Source organism: Eumetopias jubatus, unplaced genomic scaffold, assembly GCF_037043125.1.
Source record: "Eumetopias jubatus isolate StellerSeaLion01/CBP00866 unplaced genomic scaffold, mEumJub1_p1.0 scaffold_14, whole genome shotgun sequence".
NCBI lineage: Eukaryota > Metazoa > Chordata > Mammalia > Carnivora > Otariidae > Eumetopias > Eumetopias jubatus.
Window position 1 is genome coordinate 26,385,347 of NW_028274820.1, and position 25,489 is coordinate 26,410,835.

Sequence of the window (25,489 nt, forward strand, 5' to 3'; positions counted from 1 at the left end):
GGGCTTTGCAGGATACTGTATTAATCCAGTTCCGAAATGCGGGGGTTTTAAGCTAAGGCAGAGACAATAGGGATAAATGACACCCTTGAAGACAAGAGTTGTGTAGATGTGGCAAAACTTAGAAAGTGAATGTCAACCTATCTACACCCAGATTAATTGCTTTAGAGACCTCTGCTGCTATAATTCACTGTAGGGACAAGGAGGCCAGATGGGGAGATCACTTAGTGTTGTTTATTCTGATTTGGACCTATCCATAGAATATGGAGGTAGACGTACCTGCTTCCCCAGTTTAGACAAAGTGAATTTGAAAGAAATATCCTGAGACAGTCCGCTTGAAGATGAGAGTAAAAATCACGGTACCTTAGCAGTTTTCATGTGAAGGTATAAAGTAAGCAGAGAAGGGGGCCAAGTGCATTAGATACACCAGCAGTCAGGATGTGGTCAGAGAATCTGAGAATAAAGCAGGCAATTAGGAAGTAAACTAGGAAAGAGTTATTCTAAAAGCCAGGGTGAAGTTTTAGAAGAGAAAAGCCCAGTGGAGTTGAATGGAATTAAAATAGGCACCAGGTGTTATACGCAAACAATGAATCATGGAGCACTGCACCAAAAACTAATGATGTAATATATGGTGATTAACATAACAATAAAAAAATTAAAAAAAAAGATAAAAAAAACTAATGATGTATGGTGATTAACATAACATAATAAAAATAAAAAAAATAGGAACTCATGATGGGGCGCCTGGGTGGCTCAGTCGTTAAGCGTCTGCCTTCGGCTCAGGTCATGATCCCAGGGTCCTGGGATCGAGCCCCTCGTTGGGCTCCCTGCTCAGTGGGGAGCCTGCTTCTCCCTCTCCCGCTCCCCCTGCTTGTGTTCCCTCTCTCGCTGTGTCTCTCTGTCACATAAATAAATAAAATCTTACAAAAAATAAAAAAATAAAATAGGAACTCATGAGCATTCCAGACAAAGTGGCAATTAGGAGATAATACTGATGTTTATAAGGGCAATTGATGTGGCATGCCAGAGGCAGGAGTGATGGAAATGGTTTAAGAGCAAAGGGAAGGTAGAAGAGTGAAGAGACCTAATGGCAATGATTCTTCATAGAGTCTGCCGCAAAAAGGAAGGAGGAGATAGAATGAGGAGACTCTTTGTTACTAACAAAAGCAATACTTGCTCATTGTAGAAAATGTGAAAAGTCCAGCAGTATTCAAAATGAAGGTGCAATGTAACTTTAAATCCCGGTATTGAGAAATAAATATCATTGAACATTGGCCTATATTCTCCCCTTTTAGAAAACTATTTTGTCATAGTTGAGGTAAAGATGTTTATGCAATTTTGGATCTTAGTTTTTTTAACTAGCGTAAGTATTTTCTGCTATTAAAACTTTCTCATATACTTATAACTTGTAATGGATGCAAAATATTGCAATTGAAAGGTGAATTGTTTCATACTTTTGCAATCTATTTCCTTGTGTTTTATTTTAATTTAGGGTACTTTATTCTATCTCATATTTCATTATTTTAAATAAGACTAATCTAAATCTCTTGGGTCATAAATGTTCATATTTTCTTGTTTATATTATTTTATTTTTGTGCTTTTTCAAATTTAAATTATTTTACTAAAATTCTCAGAAATATATTTAGATCAATAATTATTATTTTCCCAGTTTCCTATGTAGATTGCAAAAATTATTTCTATAAATTTGCTATAACAAATTATTTTACCGGTAGTAATGAGAAATATTAACTTCTCAAAACCTCACCTTTATTGGGTAATATTATTTAAAATTGTTTGCTAATCTACTAAGATAAAGCATAGCTCATTATTGCTTTAAATAGATATTTGAATTTTGTCTCGTGTGAATTGTTCATAGTCTCTTTCCATTTATATATATTGGGCAGCTTATTTTTCTCACCAGTCTATATGACTGTTTATATTATGATAGTCAATTATATATCATATTCATTACAGATTTTTTCTTTTCTTTTTTAAAACTTATTTATGGCTTATGTATTTAAAAGTTTTAGTTTTTAAATAGCCAAATAATTGCTTATGTCTTGTTTTACTGCATTTAACTTCATAGAGAATGAAGAGGTAAAAAGGTTAGGGATTTGAGCATGATTAGAACCAGAAAGAAAAGAACAGGTGGACACAGTGGGAGTGTGATGGGGGCAGGAGATGATTTGGGTGCACGGATGGAGCTGAGAACCCAAAAGCCGTCTGAGCAATGATCAGGGGAAAGGAGTGTCCTTTTCTTCAAAGACAGAAGAAAAGGAACAAAATTTGGTTGCAAGTACACCTGTCAGGAAATTCCAAAAGTGGGACTTAAATAATTGTTTGTTTGGAATTGCATAACATTATTATTTGAAAAGAAAGAAAAGACCAGTGATTTAGATTCTAAACAGACAATCGCATCATTGACTGGGGTATCATTAGGTGACCTATTCCAAAGAACAAGATCCTCCAACATAGAATGAAAAATTAGCCAAAAAAAAAAAAAAAAAAAGACGCTCTTCTTCTCCTATAGCAATAGTTGTCCTTGAAAATTCTGCAGCAGTGACAGAGCCATGAAGTTTTACACAATCCCCTCCACTTACCAATTGAATTTTATTCATGTAGTCATTATATTCTTGAATTTTAGCACTTTTGTGTTTGTTGTCTCATTAAAGAATCCACGTCTATTTCATTATAAAAAGATTTTTAAAAAGTAGAGAAAAGAAGTGCAAAAATAAATTGAAATCCACAATGGTAATAACTTTGAATAAGCACTTTATTCCCAGGGAGGCAAAATGCCAATTAAAAATACCATTTCCTCTTAAATTCAACTGGGTCATCGACGGACATATTTTGAAATGCTTATGGCTCCTGCCCACAATACCGAAGCCCTAGATTAGGCCCAGATTAATATATTTAAAACATGACTGCTTTGAGTATTCATCTTGTTGAGAGGCAAAATTTAAAAGAAAAATGGAAACTCCAATACCACACATAAGTTACACTCCCTGCTAAAGGATAGGACGGAGACTTGCACGGGAATTGAGCTAGCTCTTCCACCACCTGCATGTATCAGTCAGATTTTCCCAAAGTATTTCTTTTCAGACTGGTCGAGTACACAGACGGACTTCAAATATCAAACATGTAAAATGGTGTATACCTACTTCATTTGTTTAACGATTGTACTTTTTCCAGATTCTCCGGCACCTGCAACAGAAAGAAGGGAGTGTTACCAATTGCTACCTTAAATTCATATAGATAATAAAACCTGGGATTTTTACTTTCTTGTGGGTAAATCTTGACCAGACAACTCTCCTGTATAAAGAAGAAAAATAATCTCTGTCCAGTCTTGAAAGATATTAGCTGCCCACTTTCCAGGAGAGCAGAAGAAAATAAAACCCTCTATGATTGATGTTAAATCCAGATACAGGTCCGGCTTCAAGGGAAAGGGTATCTTCTAAAACAAGAAACGTGTACTCTCAGGAAAAAAAAAAATATTATTATTGCCTTTGAACAGAATTTGGAAAGCTCATGTCTCCTGGGTTTGCACCCCAAGGAAAGTAGTCCCAACTTTGCAGTCTCTAGAAAACTCTTGTCTCCCAGAATGTCTCCTCATATATCCTATTTGATTAAATAGCAATAAAAAAGAACACTAGACAATTGTCTTTTATTTCCAGAATTGTTTGAAGCCTATTCTAATTGAAGAATGGACTCTTGTCTTATTGTGTTTACCTTAGTACATAGGTGTTTTCTCTTCTGCTTAAATAAAGGAGTTAATAACACTAACAACACTAAGCAAACCTAAAGAGCCTGTAGATAACAATGATGTGGGACTATATGCAAATGGATGCGTACTCCAGGGGGAGGAACAAGGGGCGGCAGTAATACCATAGAGAACCAGTTGCATTTACCTGGAACGTTTATTTTAGTTGATGATATACAATATGCAACTTTATTTTGGTATGTTTGGCAAGCAATGTAAAAGAGATACAAAATTCACATGATTTTTTTAAAGATTTTATTTATTAGAGAGAGAGAATGAGCAGGGGGTAGGGGCAGAGGGAGAGGGAGAAGCAGACTCCCCGCTGAGCAGAGAGCCTAATGCTGGGCTCGATACCAGGACCTCGGGATCATGCCTGAGCTGAAGGCAGACACTTAACCAACTGAACTACCCAAGCGCCCCAAAATTCACATGATTTTTAAAATACAAAAGATGAAACTTCGATGAAAAAAAATCTGATTCTTTCCAGCTATGTCTCAAGGCCTTTTGAGCATATTTCTTGAGTGTCCTTTGCCATTAATGAGTGTTGACTTGGGAAATGAAACCCAAGAAGTACTGAAATGAAGTGACCTGGGTTTGAGGATTTGGCTTTGTCCCCATGTGTGCACACATATATGTTTGTGTGGAGCTGCGATATCTTTGGTAAATTCGTTAGCCCCTTAATTTCCTTGTCTATAAACTGAGAATATTTACCTCACAAGATTATTAGAAGACTATGACATAATAAGCATGAATTTATCTGCCAACTACCATGCAAAATAAAACATAGAGCAATGTACTTAAGAATCCAAGGATGAAAGAAATTCTGTGGTGTTTTGCAAAGAGAACAGTGTCGGGATACCCTACATGTACTAGGTGAATGATGCTGAAGCAACTGGGTATTCATGTGGAAAAACAGCACTGACTTTTATATGACAGTAAGCCAAAATTAATTTGAACTGATTCATAAACATGTATGTGTTTCTGTGTATAATGAAACTCTAAAAGTTCTAGAGCAATATGTAGATGCAAAATCTTTCCAAACTTGAAGTAGTCAAAATGCTCTTAGATAGGACATAAAAAAAAAAAAAAATTGAAAATTGATAAATTGGACTTGTTCATGGTTAAAAATCTCTGCTCTCCAAACACTATCAAGAAAATAAAATGACAATCCAATGTTTCCTAGGAGGAAACGTTCACACCATGTATGTCAGGCAAAGGACAGGTACCCACATTTATAAAAACTATTGTAAGTTCATAATGAGAAGACATAAAAATCTAATAAAAATTAGGCAAAAAAAATTGAACTGATGTTTCTCAAAAAGAGATATATGTGACTAATAATCTTATAAAAAGATGCCCGATATTACTCGTAATTGAGGAAGTGCAAATGGCACCATAGAGAGATGGCATTACATATCCAGTAAAATTGGCTAAAATTTAAGACTCACAATACCAAGTATTGACAAGGACATAGAGCAACTGGAAGACTCTAACATTGCTGGTAGAAAAGTACATAGGATAGCAACTTTGGAATATAGTTGGCAGCTCCTAAGATGTTAAACATAAGCCTATCATATGATCCAGGCATTACACTCCTAGGCATTTACTTCAAATAAATGAAAATGTACATCCTCACAAGGATTTGTACATGAATGTTCATGAAACTTATTTGATAGCCCCAGAGCAGTAATACCCAAATGCCCATTAACAGGGACAATAAAATGTAGCCTATCTTTATAATGAAATGCTACAAGCAGTAAAAAGGAACACATTATTGACTCATGCAACAACATTAATAAACCTAAAATAATTATGCTGAGTGAAAGAAGACACAAAAAAGTATATTTATCCCATATATTCCATAGTATATTTGTTTCATTTATATAAAACTCTAGAAAGTACAAACCAAAGCATAGTGACAGAATGCTGACCAGTGCTTCCTACTCGTGGGAGAGGAGAAAGGCAAGGATTGTAAAGGCACTTGAGGAAAATTTGGGGGTGATGAAAATGTTCAGCATCTTTAATCATGGTAATAATGATTTCATGGTGTGTACATCTATCAAAACTCATCAAGTTGTACCCTTTCAGTATTTGTAGTTTATTATATATAGATTTTATCTCAATCTTGCTTAAAAAACCTACATCCTCACCAACTTAGAACAACAACATTGTAGGTCATTATCCAGAATAATACAGAACAGAAAACACCAACAATTTTTGGTCTAATAGTGCCATAATATCATTAATGTGTGTTTTCTGAAGTAGGATATTACATTTTTATAGTTATACTTTAAACAGGATAAATGCAGTGGGACTCAGGAATGTTCATATAAGAGTGTTGATTAAAATGATGACTAATGTGAGGATGACTGCCATATGAAGAGTCTAAAAATGGATATGACTCTTGAGAGTGAAAATGATAGGAGAATTTGGTTAAAATTACTGCAAGATGTAGGACATATTGTATAGATAAAATGGGATATAACGACATACCTTTTCGTGTATTATCTATGTGATAAATACCTATGTATTTATCTTTAGTGTATTTATCTATGTGATAAATACGTATTTCTCTTTATGGGAAGGAGAAAATTCAGGCAACCACTTGAACTTTGAATGTTCTGATTTTATAGATAGGAGAAAAGCGGAGAGTCACCAAGAGTTGGCAAAACCCGATAAAACAAATTTGTTCATAAAATTTTTAGATACAGTCACCAGTAAATCTTGAAGGTATTGGGGGGGAGGTTCAGCATTTTGTAATTGATATGAAATCATATTTTTTGGAATGTATCCTCAGGTTACAACAAACTTTTCTTGGAAATTTGACATTAAAATATGGTATATGACCAAGCACCCGAACTAGAATACCAATGAGTAGATTTTTGGGTTTTCTCATCCTAATTTTTGTATCTTTAAGAGAAGCAAGAGACCGATATATTACTGTCAGCTCCAAAAATTGGGTCACAGGACACATTCGAAGTCTCTGTGTGCCTGTTAATTTTGGCAGTTTTAAAATTTCCTAGGAAAAATCCTAATTCAGGAAAACTAATAAACATATATCCCTTACCAGCATGGCGGTCAACTGCCTTGTTTTACCTCTGTTTTTATGTAAGCAAAAGTAATATGACTTTTGGTAACCCGGAATCTCAGAATTCTATTGAAATTTATATCAAAATATGTATTGAATCAGAGGAACCTGCCTACCCTGTTTCAATTTTTAACTTCACTGTCACTCACTTTATTCTATTTTCCCTACTCCACTTTTTCCAAGTGCTTATCTTATTCTACAAACTTACAGATTACTCACATGCTGTTTTTAATTTTTCTTGTCTGTCTTCCAATGCTGTGAGGTTAACTGCACAAGGGCGGGGTTTTTGTTTTGCTTCCTGACGGATCTAAAGCATCTAGAAGAGTGCCTAATCATAGAATTTCAATGCAATAAATGAATTCTTTAAATTTGTGCTTCAAAAATACAATTTTGCCCTCTGTCTTGTATATTATATTTTTCACATTGCAACATTTCTCCCTGATTGGCACTATTTTCTTAAGCCGTGATAAACAGATATAATGACAGCTAAATTGAATTCTACCTCACAATGAACTTGTATTGTCTCAGCCTATCTAAGTGGATCTAGCTCCTGCAGTTTATCTGCAACGGCTGCCCAGGATATCAGAGTGGCAAAGCTATGGGAAATGAAATTTTATTGCCTGGTGGGGATAAATGGATTCTTCTTCTTGGGTAAGCCTCTGGCATACTTCTCCTTAAGGCTTTATGTTAGTGTGGTCTACACCACACAGCATAAAATTTGACGAATGCAAAATCAACCACAGCAATTTGCTAATCTTTCTTTGACTGACAGATGGAGCAAAACCATCTCATTTAATAGTGACTGCTATGTCCAAGAGTAAAACTTCTGGGGATCAAATAAAAATCACATTAAAATATCACCTCACCAATCTTCAGAAGACAACTGGCTATATTATTTTGCATGGTTGAGCATTGCTTGTTTGCAACAGTGGTAAGAGCAAATCGATGAGCTTTGTACAACATCGTGGTTTGCTGGCTTCAGAAAATTTGCTATTTTGCTCCAGGCTGTGCATTACTTTGGAAAAATAAAAAAGTTATCCGGCAAGATTATAAAACTGTTCTTGGTAGTTTTGTTTTAAATTCTCTAACAGTAGATGTGGACATGAGATATTATAGCATCAGCCTCTATAGGTGACATATTTGGAGAATATCTCACTTCTTCATATTTATATTTATATTATTTATATTTATGTTTATATTTATATTTATGTTAATAACTTTGCTATATGGAAAATTACAGAGTGATAGGGATGTGGGAGGAAAGCCGACGGGCTCGATAGGAACTCCCTTGCTTGTTCATGCAGGTGTATTTAGTCTTAGATTTTGTTGAATCAGAATGGAAATAGTGGGGGGGAAAAAACTTTGGAGAAAATCTGAGACTGAGAAAAGGAGCTCATCTCTATTATATTTAATTGTGAAGCATACTGACAACACTAAGATCTGGCACATTTCCAAAATTATTTCTGAGTCTAGAGGGTATCTTATTATAAAATGATTCTTTCTAGGTTAGCTGATCATTCATGACCTTTCTTGGGTAAGCAGAATAATCAGTCATGTTTAAAAAATAGTATGTAAGTTTTTTTTTAAATGAAACTACATATGAAATGAGTATTTTCTTTGGAAGACTTTACAAAAGGTATCTGGAACATTTCTTGCTCTATGTAGTGACTCCAGTCTTTTATATGAAGGTCTAGTACAGTCAGCTACAGCATTAACAGGAAAATTCCTGAAGAAAAGCGAATCTCTCTAAAATCTCATTTATTATCTGAAACTCTATTATAAAGTTATTTCCAAAATAAATTATCAAGTCCCATATTCACAATGATTCTGGGTCATAGTTCACAATAACCATTCCATTCTTGTATGATGAGATCATGTTACAGAGTCAAATATAGACATCAAAACAGCGTGTTCACATAGGCTGAGGGCATCCAGAAATAATCTCTTCCTTCCAAATTGGTCACCACTAAAATTATTTTCTGGGTCAAGGGGTACTAGGGGAATTTTATTTCTTGGAAGGGGATAATGTTTCAAATAATTAAATATTTCAGTTTATGCCTCATATTTTAATACTTATAAATTATTCCTGGGAATTAGAGATTTTATTCCACATTTTTATTTGCAAATATTCAAAACAATTTTGAAGCTGTATAGATACTTGTAACTGAACTTCAGCTGAACACATGCATTTGCTAAAAGAGGCAAAATGAGAATAAACACTCCAACTTGTTATCCTGCATAAGATTTCTTGTAGGTGGTTTTAAAAATCACACAACTGTGCAGTAGAATAAAACCTCAGAAATCAACCAGTTACCTATGCATATCTCTTCATTCCATGCATGAGAAAAATGGGTCCAGTAGAAATTTTGATACTCACCCAAATCTACCTTAAAACAGAGAAGCTCTGTCTTCTGACTCCCATATTAATGCTGTAATGTTGCTTTTTTTAAAAAAAAAATAAGTACTGGTAATGTCAATATCAATATGATTTCAACACAGAAATTATTTTAAATTCCTTCATTTTAAATTAAATGAAAGCAGTATACTTTTCATAGATCCTGGTATGCAGTGTCTGCTTGTCATGCATTTATAGACTGCAGCATGGAAGGTTTTTAGGGTAGCCCTTTTGAACAACTTAATTTTATTGCAGGGACTCTTCCTCTTTCTTATGGAGCAACAACAAAATTATCTGTTTCTTCTGCATGACAGCCCTTCAAATCGTCTAGACTGAAAGTAGGAAAATGTGATAAGCATTTTGGAATTAAACAAATGTGGGCTCGCAGTTATTTCTGACTTTGGGGATCGGGGATCTTGATCAAATTTAATCAGAGAGTCAGTTTTCTCCTTTATAAAATGGAGCTATTAGTATCTACCTCTGAGGGTCAGGGCAGGTTAAATTAGAGATATGAAATAGCCAGGACATACTTTAACTCATGGTGAGTTCTCAACATTTTCTCTTAATTGAAGCATGCTCTCTTTTCTAAGAGACTTTTCAAGTTTAATATGTTCTGTTCCTTTAATCCTTTCTCGTGGAACGTGATATTTAGACCCATTCCACTCGAACTGCGCTCCATGTGAAAGCCAGTGTATGAAGTACTGGTACTGAAAATTGTGTCTTAGATATCAGGAGATTTATCAACATGACTGATATTCTGATGTGGTAGGATAGGAATGTAACCTAGGCTGCCCTTGCTCTTGGTGCTTCTTTTTAAATAGAACGCTTAATTCGGAGCATGATTCATTTGCCGCCTTTTTTTTTTTTTTTTTTTTTTTTTCTGTATCATTATCACATTCTTGACCTATATTGAGTTTGGAGTATTTAAGATTTTTCTACTTTTCTTCCACACCACCTCTTAGCAAACAGATTCTTTCATATAGTACACATGTATCCTCTTTTTTTAAACCTCACTTGAAGATTTCTGTTAAATTCCATTTTGTTTATTTGGACCAATCATTTCTGGTAGTTCAAGTCAGTTAGAATTTTGATTTTGTTTGTCACTATATGTTGCCAAACTCTGAATCTTACTTGAGTGTGAAATGCTGCCTATCCACCTTCACCCGAATCCCTGATAGGAGCATTGAATAGGAAAGGGTGAGGGGCAGGAAACTACATCAAGTGCCTGAATCATCACGAGCCCTTGTTCACTCTTTGTAGTAACAACGCTAACAGTGTAGTGAACAGGGCTAACAGTAGTTAACTATGGCAACCACTGAAGGGTTTTATACATACTACTTATCTGGTTAAGGGAATTGCCTTTATAGCTTGTTTGATAAGAGTTTTTATCAGGAATGGATGAAGGAAGTTTATTATTTGTGTTTGGTTCAGCTTTTAACATAACTATAATGATTTTTCTCCTTTAATGTGAGAATGTAGTGAATGATATTAATGTTCTAATACTATTTTAACCATGCATTCTTGAGATAACCCCCCTGCCCACACATACACTTTTTTTTTTCTTATATTTTATGCATTGTCAGAATCAGCTTGCTGATATTGGCTTTGGTCTTTGGATCTATGTTTCTAAGGAGGGAGATAGGCCCGTCACCGTCTGTTAAATTTTGTTGTCAAGGTTATCAAATAATGCATTAAGAGGTATTTCTTTCTTTATGTAATTTTTAAATGATTTGTTCATGAGATAATTGGTCAGATTTACTTGTAAAGTCATATACTGAATTTGTAGATAAATTTGTACATTTTCTTTTGCCAGATAATAAACAGCATCTCAATGTACACTTATTTTTCCCAGACATTTTATTCTAATAATCTTAAAACCTGCAGAAGTTTGAGAAAATAGTACATTGGAAACCTCTATTTTATTTTTTAAATTGAAGTATAATTAACATACAGTGTTATATTAGTTTCAGGTATACAACACATTGATTCAACGGTTCTATTCATTCTTCAATGGTATATATTGAGTGTATAATAAATGCTCACCAAAATAGGTATATTCATCCTCTGTCACCATACAGTGTTATTACAATAGTGTTGACTATATTCCCTCTGCTGTACTTTTCATCTCCGTGACTTATATACTTCATGACTGGAAGCTTGTAATCTTCTTTATCTGTTTCGTCCGTCTTCCCAACGCACTACTCCTCTGGCAACCACCACTTCTCTGTATTTAAGGGTCTGTTTGGTTTTTGTTTGTTCACATGTTTTGCTTTTTAGATTCCACATAGGAGTGAAATCATATGGTATGCATCTTTCTCTGACTTGTGTTACTTAGCATGATACCTCTAGGTCCATTCATGTTGTAGACGGCAAGATTTCATTCTTTTTTATGGCTGAGTGAGAGTCCATTGTATTTACCACATCTTATTTATCCATTTAGCAATTGGTAGACACTTGGGTTGCTTTTTATATATTGCCTATTGTAAATGATGCTGCAGTAAATAGAGGGGTGCATATGTCTTTTCAAATTAGCATTTTCATTTTCTTTGGGTAAATATCCAGCAGTGAAATTACTGGATCATACAACATTTCAATTTTTAATTTTTTGAGGAAACTGCCAGCTGTCTTCCACGGTGGCTGCACCAACTTCCATTCTCACCAACAGTGCATATGGGTTTCCTTCTCCACATCCTTGCCAACACTGGTTATTTCTTGTCTTTTTTGATACTAGCGTTTCTGACTGGTATGAGGTGATAGGTCACCATGGTTTTGGTTTGCATTTCCCTGAATCCCATGGTTTCGATTTGCATCACTGATGATGATTAGTGATATGGAGCATCTCTTAATGTGTCTGTTGGCCATCTGTAGGTCTTTGGGAAAATGTCTATTCAGGTTCTTTGTCCATTTTTTAATTGGATGATGATGATGGTGATTTGGTATTGAGTTATATAAGGTCTTTATACATTTTGGATGTTAACTCCTTATCAGAGATAACATCTGCAAATATCTTGTCTCATTCACTAGGTTGCCTTTTTGTTGATGGTTTCCTTTACTGCGCACATATATTTATGTTTTTTTATTTTGTTGTAGTCCCAGTAGTTTATTTTTGCTTTTGTTTCCCTTGCCTGAGGAGACATTTCCATAAATAAATTGCTAAGAGTGATGTCCCTGAGATTACTGCCTATTTTTTTTTTTCCAGGAGTTTTATGTTTTGGGTCTCCCATTTAGGTCTTTAATCCATTTTGAGTTTATTTTTGGAGTCTAGTTTCATTCTTTTGCATGTACTCTCCACTTTTCCCAGCACCATTTATTGAAAAAGCTGTCTTTTCCCCATTGTACCTTCTTTCCTCCTTAGTCCTATGACTATGATTAATTGATCTTATAGGCATGTGTTTATTTCTTGGCTCTCTATCCTGTTCCATTGATCTATTTGTCTATTTTTGTGCCTGTGCCATACTATTTTGAATACTAAAACTCAATAGTATATCATGAAATCTGTGATTGTGATGCCTCCAGCTTTGTTCTTTCTCAAAATTGCTTTCGTTATTTAGGGTTTTTGTGATTTCATAAATATTTTAGGATAATTTATTCTAGTTCTGTGAAAAATACCATTGGTATTCTGCTAGAAATTGAATTGAATCTGTAGATTGCTTTGGGTAGTATGGGCATTTTAATGGCATTAATTCTTTCAGTGCATGAGCATTGAACCCATAGGTTTGTGTTGTCTTCAATTTCTTTCCTCAATATTGTATAGTTTTCAGTGTATAGGTCTTTCACCTCCTTGGTGAAATTTATTCCTAGGTATTTTATTCTTTTTGGTGCAATTGTAAATGGGACTTTTTAAAAGTCTGCTACTTCATTGTTCGTGTATAGAAATGCAACTGATTATGTATATTAATTTTGTATGCTGTAAATTTACTGAATTAATTTATCAGTTCTAGTAATATTTTTGGTGGAATCTTTGGGGGTTTCTACATATAGTAACATGTCATCTGCAAATAGTGAGTTTTACTTCTTCCTTACCAATTTGGATGCCTTTTATTTCTTTTCCTTGTCTGATTGCTGTGCCTGGAACTTCCAGTACTGTGTTGAATAAAAGTTGTGAAGTGAATATCTTTATCTTGTTCTTGATCTTAGAGGAAAAGTTTTTAGTTATTCACCATTGAGTATGTTTCCTGTAGGCCCACTTTGTTAAAAGTTCTCATCATGGATGTATATTCTATTTTGTCAAAAGCTGTTTTCAGATGAACATGTGTTTTTTATCCTTTCTCTTATTAATGTGATATTTCATGTTGATTTTGTGAATATTGAACCACCCTTGCATCCCTGGAATAAATTCCACTTGATTGTTGGTGAGTGATTCTTTTAATGTATTGTTGAATTCAATTTAATATTTTTTAAGGACTTTTGCATGTACGTTCATCAGAGATACTGGCCTGGTAGTTCTTTTTTTTTTTTTGTGGTGTCTTTGTCTGGTTTGGTATTACAGTATGCTGGTCTCATAGAAGGCATTTGGAAGTTTTCCTTCCTCTTCTATTTTTTGGACTAGCTTGAGAAGAATAGGTATTCACTCTTAATGTCTGGTAGAATTTACCTTTGAAGGCATCTGGTCCCAGACTTTTGTTTGTTTTTTAAATCCATTTGGTCAGCCACACCTTTTGACTAGAGCATATAGTCCATTTACATTTAAAGTAATTATTCATAGGTATGTACTTATTGCCATTTTGTGGATTGTTTTCTGGTCGTTTTTGTAGTTCTCTGTTCCTTTCTTCTCTTGCCCTCTTCCCTTGTAATTTGATGGCTTTCTTTAAATGTTACACTTGTATTCCTTTCTCTTTATTTTTTGTGTATCTGCTACAGATTTTTGATTTATGATTACCTTTAGGTTGATATATAACATCTCACATGTACAGTAGTCTGTATTAAGCTAATAGTCATTAAGTTCAACCACATTCTAAAAACACGAAATTTTCCCTCCCTCATTGATGTTTTATGTACATAAAGTTATACTTTATATATGTAATTTTCTATATCCCTTGACTTATTTTTATAGATATAATTGATCTTAACCGCTTTTGTGTTTTAACTTTCACACTGGCTTTATAAGTGAGAAATCCATTACCTTTACTCTATATTTGCTTTTACCTGTGAAATATTTTCCTTTCAAAATTTTCATCTAGTTATGACCTTTTCTTTCCACTCAAAGAATTTCCTTTAACATTACTTGTAAGGCTGATTTAGTGGCAATGAACTCCTTTAACTTCGTTCATCTGAGAAGCTCTGTATCTCTCCTTCTATTCCAAATGATAACCTTGCTGGGCATAGTATTCTTGGTTGCAGGTTTTTACCTTTCTTGGAATATATTATGCCCCTCTCTTCTGGTCTCCCATGTTTCTGCTGCAAAATCTGCAAAGAGCCTTATGGGGTTGCCCTGTATATAACGGTTTTCTTTTTTTTCTAGCTGCTTTTAAAATTCTCTCGTTATCATTACTTTTTGTTATTTTTAATTATTATGTGTCTTGACATGGACCTCCTTGGGTTAATCTTGTTAGGGACTTTCTGTGATTCCTGGTCCTGAATGTTTGTTTCCTCTCTCAGACATGATTACTCTTGATGATGTCACTGAGTTCCCTTAAATGATTCCCATTTTTTACTCTTTTTGCTGTTCAGCTTGCTTGCTTCCCATTCCTCTCCGCTACATTGCTGATTTGTTCTTCTGCATCTTCCAATCTGCTCTTGATTCCCTCTGGAGTATTTTTTTTATTTTCACTATTGAATGCTTCATCTCTGACTGATTCTTTTTTATATTTTGTATCTTTGTGAAAGCTCTTACTGAGTTTATCCATTCTTCTCAAGTCCAGTGAGTTTCCTTAGGACAATTACTTTGAATTCTCTACCACACATATTGTTTATCTTTGTTTCACTTAGCTTTTTTTTGCTGTGATTTTGTCTTATTCTTTCATTTGAGACCTATTCCTCTGTCTCATTTTGTCTAACTCTATGTTTGCTTCTGTGCGCAAGGGTGATCAGATACATCTCCTGGTCTTCAAAATAGTGGCCTTGTGTAGAAGAGGTCCTGTGGTACCCTGTATCACAATGCCCCCCACCAGTCACCAGAACCAGATGATCCAGGGTATCTCCTGTGTGGCTGCATGTGCCCTACTGTCGTCACTGAGTTGTGCTTGTTTTCTGCCCAGCCAGCTGCTATGTATTGGGTGCAGACATATCCAGTGGCAGGGCTTGCTCCCTGTGCAGACAGCTAGGAAGCTTGGATGCAGGAATTGTGGTGTGCTGGTGTCGGGGGTTATCTTCCCTTCTTCCCAAGACAGGAATCATTTTGGAATGGTGCCGTTCCCTGCTGGGGCTGCTTGCACAGTGTGGTGGTGGTGGTGGTGGGGCTCTTTAAGGGCAGAGACTCAGTTTCCTATTGCCTTCTGACTCTCCTGGAGTTAAGCCCACTGATTTTTAAAGTAATTGGAGTTAAACCCCACTGATTATAAAACCTCTCAAATTTAAGCCCCACTGGTTTTCAAAGCCAGACCTTATGGAAACTTGTCCCCCCACTGTGAGTTCCCAGTTCCTGGGGTACCTGGGGTGGAATTTGATCCTCTTGCTTTGCTGCACTTGTGGTGTCCCTCCTGTTTGTGGTTAGTCTCACCGGGGGTTTGGGTCACAACTGCGTCTTCACTGCTCCTGCCCTTTTTGATGTGGACTCCTCCCTACAATTAACTGTGGAAGGTCTCTTTGGCCAGTCTTCAGGTCATTGTCAGAGTTAGTTGCATATGCGTAGCTATTTTCTCAGTGTGTCCAAGGAACAGGTGAGCTGAGCATCCTCCTACTGTACCATCCTCCCTGGACTCCCCTAAACACCTATATTTTGTATCATTTACCAATTGTTAACGTTTTGTCATGTTTCTTTTCTTTCATATATATATGAAATAATGATATGTATGTATTTACATATATATAATATGCTTTGTTTTGCTGAACCTCCGAAAGCATCACTTTACCCAGAAATACTTCAGAATGCATAAGAATAAGGCCATTTTTTTCTATAAAATCACAATACTAGTTTCATGTTTGAGAAAATTTATATTAATCCAAAATGTGATCTGGTATTTTTATATTCAGTTTTATCTGATTGTTCCAAAAAATGTTTTTCATACCTCTTATAGTTCTTGGATCCAAGATCCAGTCAAGGTTTATATATTCCTTCTGGTTATTATGCTATTTAAATTTGTTCAATTTAGAATATCTCCATTTTCATATTGTTTTTATTTTGTTTTTATGACATTAGCATTTTTGGAAGGTCTAGGGTAACTTCTTTTATTTATTTATTTACTTTTTTAAAGATTTATTTATTTGACAGAGAGAACACGAGAGCAGGAACACAAGCAGGGGGAGTGGGAGAGGGAGAAGCAGGCTTCCCGCAGAGCAGGGAGCCCGACGCGGGGCTCGATCCCAGGACCCCAGGATCATGACCTGAGCCAAAGGCAGACGCTTAATGATTGAGCCACCCAGGGCCCCCTAGGATAACTTCTTATATAATGTCCAGTATTCTGTATTTACCTGATTAGATTCAACATAAATATTTTAGCATAAATATGATATAAATAATATGGGTTTTTTGTGCATCACATCAGTATGCTTATGGTGTTAGATATATTTCTATGACTATTAGTATGTCTGAGTACCTATTTCTGTGATAGAATACTAATAAGCATCACAAATCCGTAAAATACCTTATCAGGCAAACTAAGCATGTTTTATTCGTGAGAAATATTGTGGTATGTACTATCTTTTCTAATGAAATTTTATTTAAGTACTTCCAATTTTATACTTGTTTCAAAAATATAATGTTTAAAAGATGATATGAGCCTTTTTGGATTTTAAGAAGTATTTTAAAAATATGTCATCTTTCTTATTACTATATGTTTTAGGCTGAAAAGGGAAGAAACTAAAATACAGAATTATGTGGTTTTCCCCAAAGAGGCCTATTTTAATTAGAGATATAGATGATAGATAGATTTGTCTAAGTATTCATTAATTGTGGAACAGGCATTTAAACACCTTTTTTTTTTAAATAATAAAGTTTTAAAAAAAAGGGCCTTGGTTAATTACATGGTTATTTTATCCACATTTGATGATTGGGCAAAGGAAAACAGAGGATTGAATATATCAAATCTCTAGTGCTCACTGGAGTTGTCCCTCCTAGTTTCCAGACCCATATATTCATCTATTTAATAGGTATCTCCACTTGGTTGTGCTATAAACATCACCCATTTGAATGTCCTAAATCATTTCTCCTTTCGTATCTTCCCCAACTTAAACTTTGTCTTGCCTTTCACATACCGATGAATAAAATGATCACCATATTCAATTTCACCTTTAATCATTCCTTTCACTTAAAACCCATATGCAGGGGCGCCTGGGTGGCTCAGTTGGTTAAACCGCTGCCTTCGGCTCAGGTCATGATTCCAGAGTCCTGGGATCGAGCCCAGCATTGGGCTTCTTGCTCAGCGGGGAGCCTGCTTCTCCCTCTCCCTCTGCCTGCCTGCCGCTCCCCCTGCTTGTGATCTCTCTCTCTCTCTCTCTCACTATCTCTCTCTCCGTGTCAAATAAATAAATAAAATCTTAAAAAAAAAAAAACCAACATATGCAGTCAGCTAGCAAGTTCTGTTCACCTTGTCTCTGGATGTCCCTCAAATCTTACTTCCAAACTTGTAATTTCCACCTTAACTTGCAATCTCATCAAGTATTTGCATAGTAGTGACAGTTTCCTAGTTGGCCCACCTACCTCAATCATTCTTATAAAATCTTTGTCTCATAGTATAGCCAGGATGGTTTTTGACCCCCCCCAAAAAATCCAAATATTATCATTCTCACTTACATTCTGAAAACGTATCAATATCTTCCAGTTGAATTAAACAAGCTCTTTATGGGAAGACATATATATGGCTTTTCTTTAGCTCTGTTTCCACATATCAAATGATATGTGTATGCTTTAGACACTATGAACAGCTTACAGAAATATTTTAGATTCCGATTCTGTCATTCTTCCATACATACATCATGCATGCATGCATTCCTGTGCTAAGCCATAGGAATTCAATGAAGAACAAAGCCTGACATGTTTGTTTTCATAGACCTTAGAATGCAGATAAAAATCTAAAACTGACACGGATAAAAATAAGAGGCTTTGTTTTCTTGTAAGCTAATTTGTGATCTTAGAAACGGAATTATCTTCTTAATTTCTTAAGATTCCTATCTGTATAATGAAAATAATATCTATTTTATAGGGGTGTTTTTGTAGATTGAAAACAATAGCAAGCAGTGGAGAAATGTGAGATCCCATTCTATCAGAGATAGAGATAAAACTCAGCTTTGCCACAAGGTTGCCCTCGGGCAATGGACAGAGAATGATCACAAAGGAGTTAAAGAAGATTGAAGTACAGAATTGCTATAAGGAGAAAGACTATAACGGGGAGCCTCATAAAATGCAAAGTTTAAGGATAAATAGGCAGCAAGATAAACCTGAAAAATAATTTTGAGATCTCCTAAGTTGCAATCAGTTCACTGATAAATAACAGAAATTTTCAAATATGGATCAAAACATGGGCAAAGGAAGGATATTAGTGTCCTTCTTCCAGAAGAGATCATTAAGTTCTGACGTGAGGTCCCCAAGAGACAGGACAGATTGCGAAACATAAGATCCAAGGACAAACTTTGATAGGTGAAAGCACTTAAGAATGGGGAGAAGAAGCAAGTTTCAATAAAGGGAGCAGTGAGAGGATATAAAACACCAGAGGGTAGTGCGGTGTTACAAGATGAAGAAAGAAGAGAGATGCGAAGTCACCGAGGTCTGAGTTTTGTGAATTGGGGGTTATCAGGGCTCTACGAGAGATAACGTTTTAGTAGAGAGGAAGATACACAGGTAGATTGTCATTAACTGAAGAGAATGTAGAGGGTAAGAAAACAAGCAGCGAGCAAACACTTTGAGAAGTATTTCAATGCAAAAACATGTTTAAAAAGGTACCCGTGTAAGGTCAATTCAAGGAGATTATGGAGTCAAAGAATGTTCTTTAGGCTAATGGAGAGAAATAGCTCTATATGCCCCGAGGAAGGAGCCAGTAGAGAATTCTGAAAATGCACTTAATTACCTTCTATTGCCTTAAGAAAAAGGAAAAGAAAAAATAATTCATAGAGCAAAATTCTTAAGATATGGAAGAGGATCAAATTTATAACACAGAGGATGAAATTAGCTTTAAACTGAAAATGGAATAGTTCCGTGAGATTGGAGACGATGACTGATCACTGTCTGGTACACGGATGTTCATCTAGGGTGAGGCGAGGGGAGGAGGGGTTTTAGACGAAAGTGATATCGGGAACACAAAAACAGCTTCCCTTTGGGTGACTTTAGGAGAAAACTAGGACTGAGTAAAATACTCATTGGTTATAAAGTTAAGGTTATCAGCTAAAGTTAAAAACAGAAATTTGTCAGCCAGGAAACAGAAAATGATACCATTTTATTCTACAACACCCGGGAATGAAGGAAGTTGGGAGGATGCGTGGGGGTCAGGATTAGATCTTCCCTAAGGGCTGAAAAGATGTTGACTAGCATCACTTTGGTGGAAATTGGTTGGCTTCAGGGTATTAGAACAACGGTGAATGGAGAGTTTTGAGGAATTAGCTAGGGTTGAGGGTATGAATCTCAAGGCAAAAGATTAAAGGGACGGGATTATGTCAATTGTCAGAGGAATGAAGCCAAAATGGCTGATTCCGATTGAAGGGGTCAGGAAAGTATATGAAATGGAAGAACTAACTCAGCAAGAGTCGAAAAGAATGAGAGAATATAAAACGCTGGTCAGAGATTGAAACTTTCAGACATCTTGAGAAAGGAACAATTAATTCTAAGTAGCACATTTATTCTATTTGAATATGAAATCCTGAGGCAGGAATGAAAGCTGTGAAATCTGCTTTAAAGCATCAGGAGCTGATGAACAGAATGGGTGTTTTTCCACATCTTGGTGGGTCTCGTCCTCAGTTTCACATTCAATCAATCCTACTTCTATAGGGTCAAGGCTACACTGATGTATTTACACATCAATACTTGGAGAAAACTTAGATAAGCAGATGGATTCTGAGTTTGAGTCTCAAATCTTAACTGGAGGTATATTTTATGTGAAATCTCTCATGGAGTCATTATGCTCTCAAAAGTTCACTACCCTCCTATCTCTCTAACAGTCTGGGGGCGTAAATAACTTTTTGTTAGCTGCTCATGGTGCTTACGTAAATGTTTTTAAAGGTACAGTATAGCTTGCCCTTGAATCAGTAATTCAGAGTTTGAATGAAAAAAAAAGTGAATGCAAAAAAATTCTGTGATACTACTAGAGAGGTTCTGTTAAGTTAGAGTTAACCAGAGTCTTTTCCAGAGTATTTAATCTCATTAGCAAATACCATCATTTGGCTAAATATGGAATGCCTTAATAAATGGTTTGCATCTTTTATGTGAGAGACTTGAGTCTATGTATAAAATATGCTGCTTATTTAAGATAGATTAACTTAAAGCAAACAACCAAATACATGCAAAGCATTTGTCTAAGTGTTTTTTGCCTGTTGGAAAAGGGGACATTATATAGAGCTATTTGATACTGCCATCTGTCATTCTTGGTAAATAAATACAACATTATAAATATTTGGCTTTGCTTTTGGAACTTTCAAATTGTTATGGTGCAAATGGTTCATTGCATTTTGGAGAAAATTTGAAAACTCTCCAAGTAGACCTACTTTAAAAAGAAAAGAATAAAAGTAAGAACTTTGATTTAACCTGAATTTCTGTCTTCTTTTTTCTTAGGTATACATAACAGGAAAACAAAAGGAAGAAAAATTGTATACATTAATTGACATTCAATTTATTTCAGTTTTGCAAATCTATTACACCACAAAAATCACATTTGTCTGGATTTTTACAGTTTATAAAATACTTTGACACCCACCATCTCTCTGAGGTTATGTGGCTAGCCTGAGGTAACTCAGAGATGTGAAAAAGGCATAACATAATGAAAGCATTAAATCAATTTTTTTTTAAATCTCACATGGCTTAAAAACACATTGTACTCTATTTGTTTTGAGTTATATTCTCTCCACTCTGCCAGGTAGATAAGCCTATTTAGTCAATTCTGCTGTGCAGATTTTGTTTTACCAATTATTTCTGAAATAAGCTCTTAGACAGTGTCAGAATTATTATAATTCTCCTACTGTCATACTGGAAAAATGATACACTTTCCAAAATATCCATTTGTTGAATAAGTGGGGCCATTTGAACAATTTGAAAATGTTGATTACCTAAGTAAATATAAACACATTTAAAGTATTCTTTAATTTACTTTAAATTTATTTAAATTAAATTTACTTGAATTTAATTTAATTAACACATTAAAGATATTCTTTTGTATTTGGATGTTCAAGTTCATGTTTCTAAGAGTCAGATGATTGCCATAATACTTTAAAACAATAAAGCTCAAATGGCACCATTAAAAAGTTATGTGACATTTATAATATAGCACATAGGAAAATAAAGAATATAAGGGTTTAGAGCTAGAAGAAAATAAATGATGAACAGTCCAGGATAGTGCTGGAAATCACTGGCTAAAAGCTAATTATAATATCATAGCTGAAAATTGTAGAATAAATGTAACAGTGTTTCAAATATGAAGAGAAAACAAAGCTAAGTTCTCCTTATATTTCCCATTAAGCTCTGAACCTACAGAAATACAAAAGAAATTAATGTAAAATATAAAAAGAAGGGACGTGGAAAGAATGGAAATGACCCACACTGATTCTGCAATTTAATGACAGGTATTCCTTTTGAATAGAAATAAAGTTTAATCAGACATTTATAAATTAAGCCTTTAAAAAATAACTTAGGCAATCTCCAAAAGAGAACATGTTATTCATTAGAATTTGTTCTTCTTATTAAAATGTACTCTTTCTGGGGGCATCTTTACAGGCTTTTTTCCCCCCTCTTTTTAAACCATGTGACATTACTGTCCTGAGAGCAATTTTCACATGTGGCCGGGATGTCTGAGTCATCTCCAGTGTTTCCTAGAAGCCTGCTTTTTGCGAAGGAAAGAGATGTGGCATCTCTTCTGTAATATTACTAAATGTCTGAAAGGCATAATAAAGAGGGAACCTGTCTGCAAGCTGATTCTTTATTTGTAAAATAGCAATTAGATAGCTCTTTAACTTCCGTGAAGTCTTGTGTTCTGCAATAATACCAAATGGTACACCTGCTTTACAGCACATGTTAAATTTGGTAAGTTGTGTTGTGTGTTTAAGCACCTAGAATTTATTAGATGAGAGGATCAGCATGAAGCGTGACTTCTGTCAAAAATATTTTTCAATTTGAATCTTTTAAAAAAATTGAGTTTAGAATCAGGATCTGATCACTACCAAGCCTTAACTGGTCAGTCCCGCATGACACGCACACAGAGACTGCTCTCATGAATAGGAATCCTATTGTTTTAATGATGGGAGAGGTTAAATTTCATTCGTGAGGGGATTTGAGTGTAGGAAGATGGCAAGGTTTAGGTTAGTTCCACTGAACACTTGTATGTCTTAATGAGGCCATATTGCATATAAAAAAATGACTGTTTAGAGAATTTGAGTTCAAGGAAAAAATGAGGATTGAAGCAGAGTTTTTACAAGACTTTGTTGTTTTGAACTTGACAATTGAACGATCATACATAGAACTCAGAGTCCAGAGGGAAAACTTAAGACAAATATTTGGACTAAACTGAAAGAGGAAGACTTGAGAATTTGATTCACTTGTGTAAATAAGAAGTTCGGTGTACATATTGTCAGAACCAAATAAATCCAAGCGTGTTGTCTGGTAACTTTGGAACTGAATTTATGAAACTGTGACTGTCTGGGGAAAGTAAAAGATAAAATAGTGCTCCTAATGATTCCTTTTTATCTCTAGTACTAAAAGTTACCCTCTTTTCTTGATCTAACTCAACCACTTTAATCTAAAAATAACTGGTATATTGAGAAGAGGTCTAGTCTTTTGGAAATTTTATCCAAACATAGGGTTTTTTTTAAGATTTTATTTATTCATTTGACAGAGAGAGACACAGTGAGAGAGAGAACACAAGCAGGGGGAGTGGGAGAGGGAGAAGCAGGCTTCTTGTGGAGCAGGGAGCCCAACGTGGGGCTCGATCCCAGGACCCTGGGATCATGACCTGAGCCGAAGGCAGACACTTAACAACTGAGCCACCCAAGCACCCCTCAACACAGGGATTTTTAAATATATTTTATCATTACTCTTCTATCACTGTTCTTAGTACAAGAGAGGGACACCGAATGCATTTGTAGGAGTGCTTGGCTTTCCCTTTCATTTTTATTTGCTTTTTCTATGTCCACATTACTTCTACTCTTGATCAAAGCCTCAGGGAATGCTCTGGAATGTGAGGGAAAATATACTTGGTGATTTCATAAGAGCTGGCCCCAACACCTTTCTAAGTTACCCATCCTTAGGTGGTTACTTGCGAGTGCTCTGGGCAAGTGTGAGCCACAGAACTTGTGCATAAAGGGAGAGAATGTGCTCTTTTCTTTGAGGAGTAGGTGCTGGGAATCCCACAGTTGGTTTCTGAGACACTCTTGCCACGGGGAGCCAACTAGACACAGGAAAGGGGGCACTTAGAAAGATGAGGGTATTTCGTGTGAACAATACACAATTCTGAAATAAAATGAAGTCCTGTTGTGTGTAACTAAGCAGGAGGAACACACAACTGATTGAAGTTCTTGTTTTGATCTCTTTATATAGGTCTTGATTTTTATTTCAAAAACATTTTTGCTTGCCGTGACCACTATATGTTAGATTTTTTTATGTTTAGAAAAATGTGCAGCATACAGATTTCCTTCAACTCATTAAACATTTGTTGAATTTAGAGTTGTGGTAAAACATTGTGCTGAGTTTTAAAAGGATAAAAAGATAGAAGGAACATAATTCCTGACCTGAATCATATATAAATATCCTAAAAGACTTTAAATGGAGTATTTTACAAGTGTAAAACAGTATCACAGGCAATATTCAGAAACCTGAATAATGTTATTAATATAAAGTACCTTATCATTCATTACTCTCTAAATAACTTGAGACTAATTGGTTTTCACAGCACAAGTAATTAAATAACATATTAAATTTGATCCCAAACAACTCAACATGTTTCTGTTCAAACAGAATAATGTAACTCTTTATAACTTGTAATTAAAGGATTGTTTTCAGTACTAAATAACTGACATTCAGAAAATGATTAGGGTGAGATAAAATAATAAGTGGATATGAGTTCTATTTTAATAATAGTAAGTTGTATTATTAACAAAGAGGAATTGAATCATCTCATAAATATTTGTCTCTCTGCTTAAGCAAAAAAAAAAAGTGAAATATTAAACAAGAAAAGTAAACATTTATAGAGGACATATAAAATATTTTTAAGTTTCCAAGTACATATTCATTATAAATCCCCCATATGGTAATATACCTGAAATTAAAATTTGAGAAAAGGAAATACATCATAATTGAAAAAAAAGTGGGGGTTTTGAAAGCAAAAGGGAAAAAAAAATATTACCTAATAACAGCAACTTTATAGTTCTTGCATCTCGCTCAGCATCTTCCTGAAGCTTTTTCTCCAGTTCTTTGGATCTCTTGGCTGATTCCTTGCTCTCTGAACTAATTCTGCTCCCCATCTTGTGGCGTTAGGTACTTGTTAGTTTATTTGCCCAAACTTTTTCAAATGTCGAGCACAGCTCTGCCTTGGACATAGGATGCAGAAGCACTGCTCTCCCTGAGCTTCCTAACAGCCCACTCCCTTACTCTCTGAGATTCTGCTTTGACTAAGGAGATGCTTTCTGAGCTGTCACCTGATCAAAGGGTAAAGCCACAAAACCCCATGGTTGTATGGCTGGAAGCAAAAGAGGAAATTCATTATGCTTTCAAATTAAATGACCACTTATGGCACATCTTCAACAACTTGCCCATCTTGCTTAAAGAATAGTGCATAATAATATAGAACGTGGTCCAAATCTATACCCTAAAGATAATCTGCAATGAGCAGTTCAATTGGAACATGCTCTTTATTACTGTGATTTAAAGTTATTACTAATCAACAAGCTTGTATCTTCAGATATTTGAGTCTTCAAATTCTTCATAATCATTCCAGTATCACTATCAGAATATTTATATTGAATC

At 35.2% G+C, this 25,489-nt stretch overlaps 1 protein-coding gene across 1 annotated transcript in view; it reads right to left on the reverse strand.

Annotated features, from left to right (window-relative positions):
* GNAT3 (G protein subunit alpha transducin 3) overlaps positions 1-24,987 on the reverse strand; it is a 52,574-nt gene extending 27,587 nt beyond the window's left edge. The window contains exons 1-2 of the mRNA XM_028119384.1: positions 24,870-24,987; positions 3,159-3,201 (exon numbers count right to left, since the gene is read on the reverse strand). Coding sequence (XP_027975185.1) covers positions 3,159-3,201; positions 24,870-24,987 — 161 coding nt within the window. The remainder of the gene's footprint in view (positions 1-3,158; positions 3,202-24,869) is intronic.
* Between the last annotated feature and the right edge of the window lie 502 nt (positions 24,988-25,489).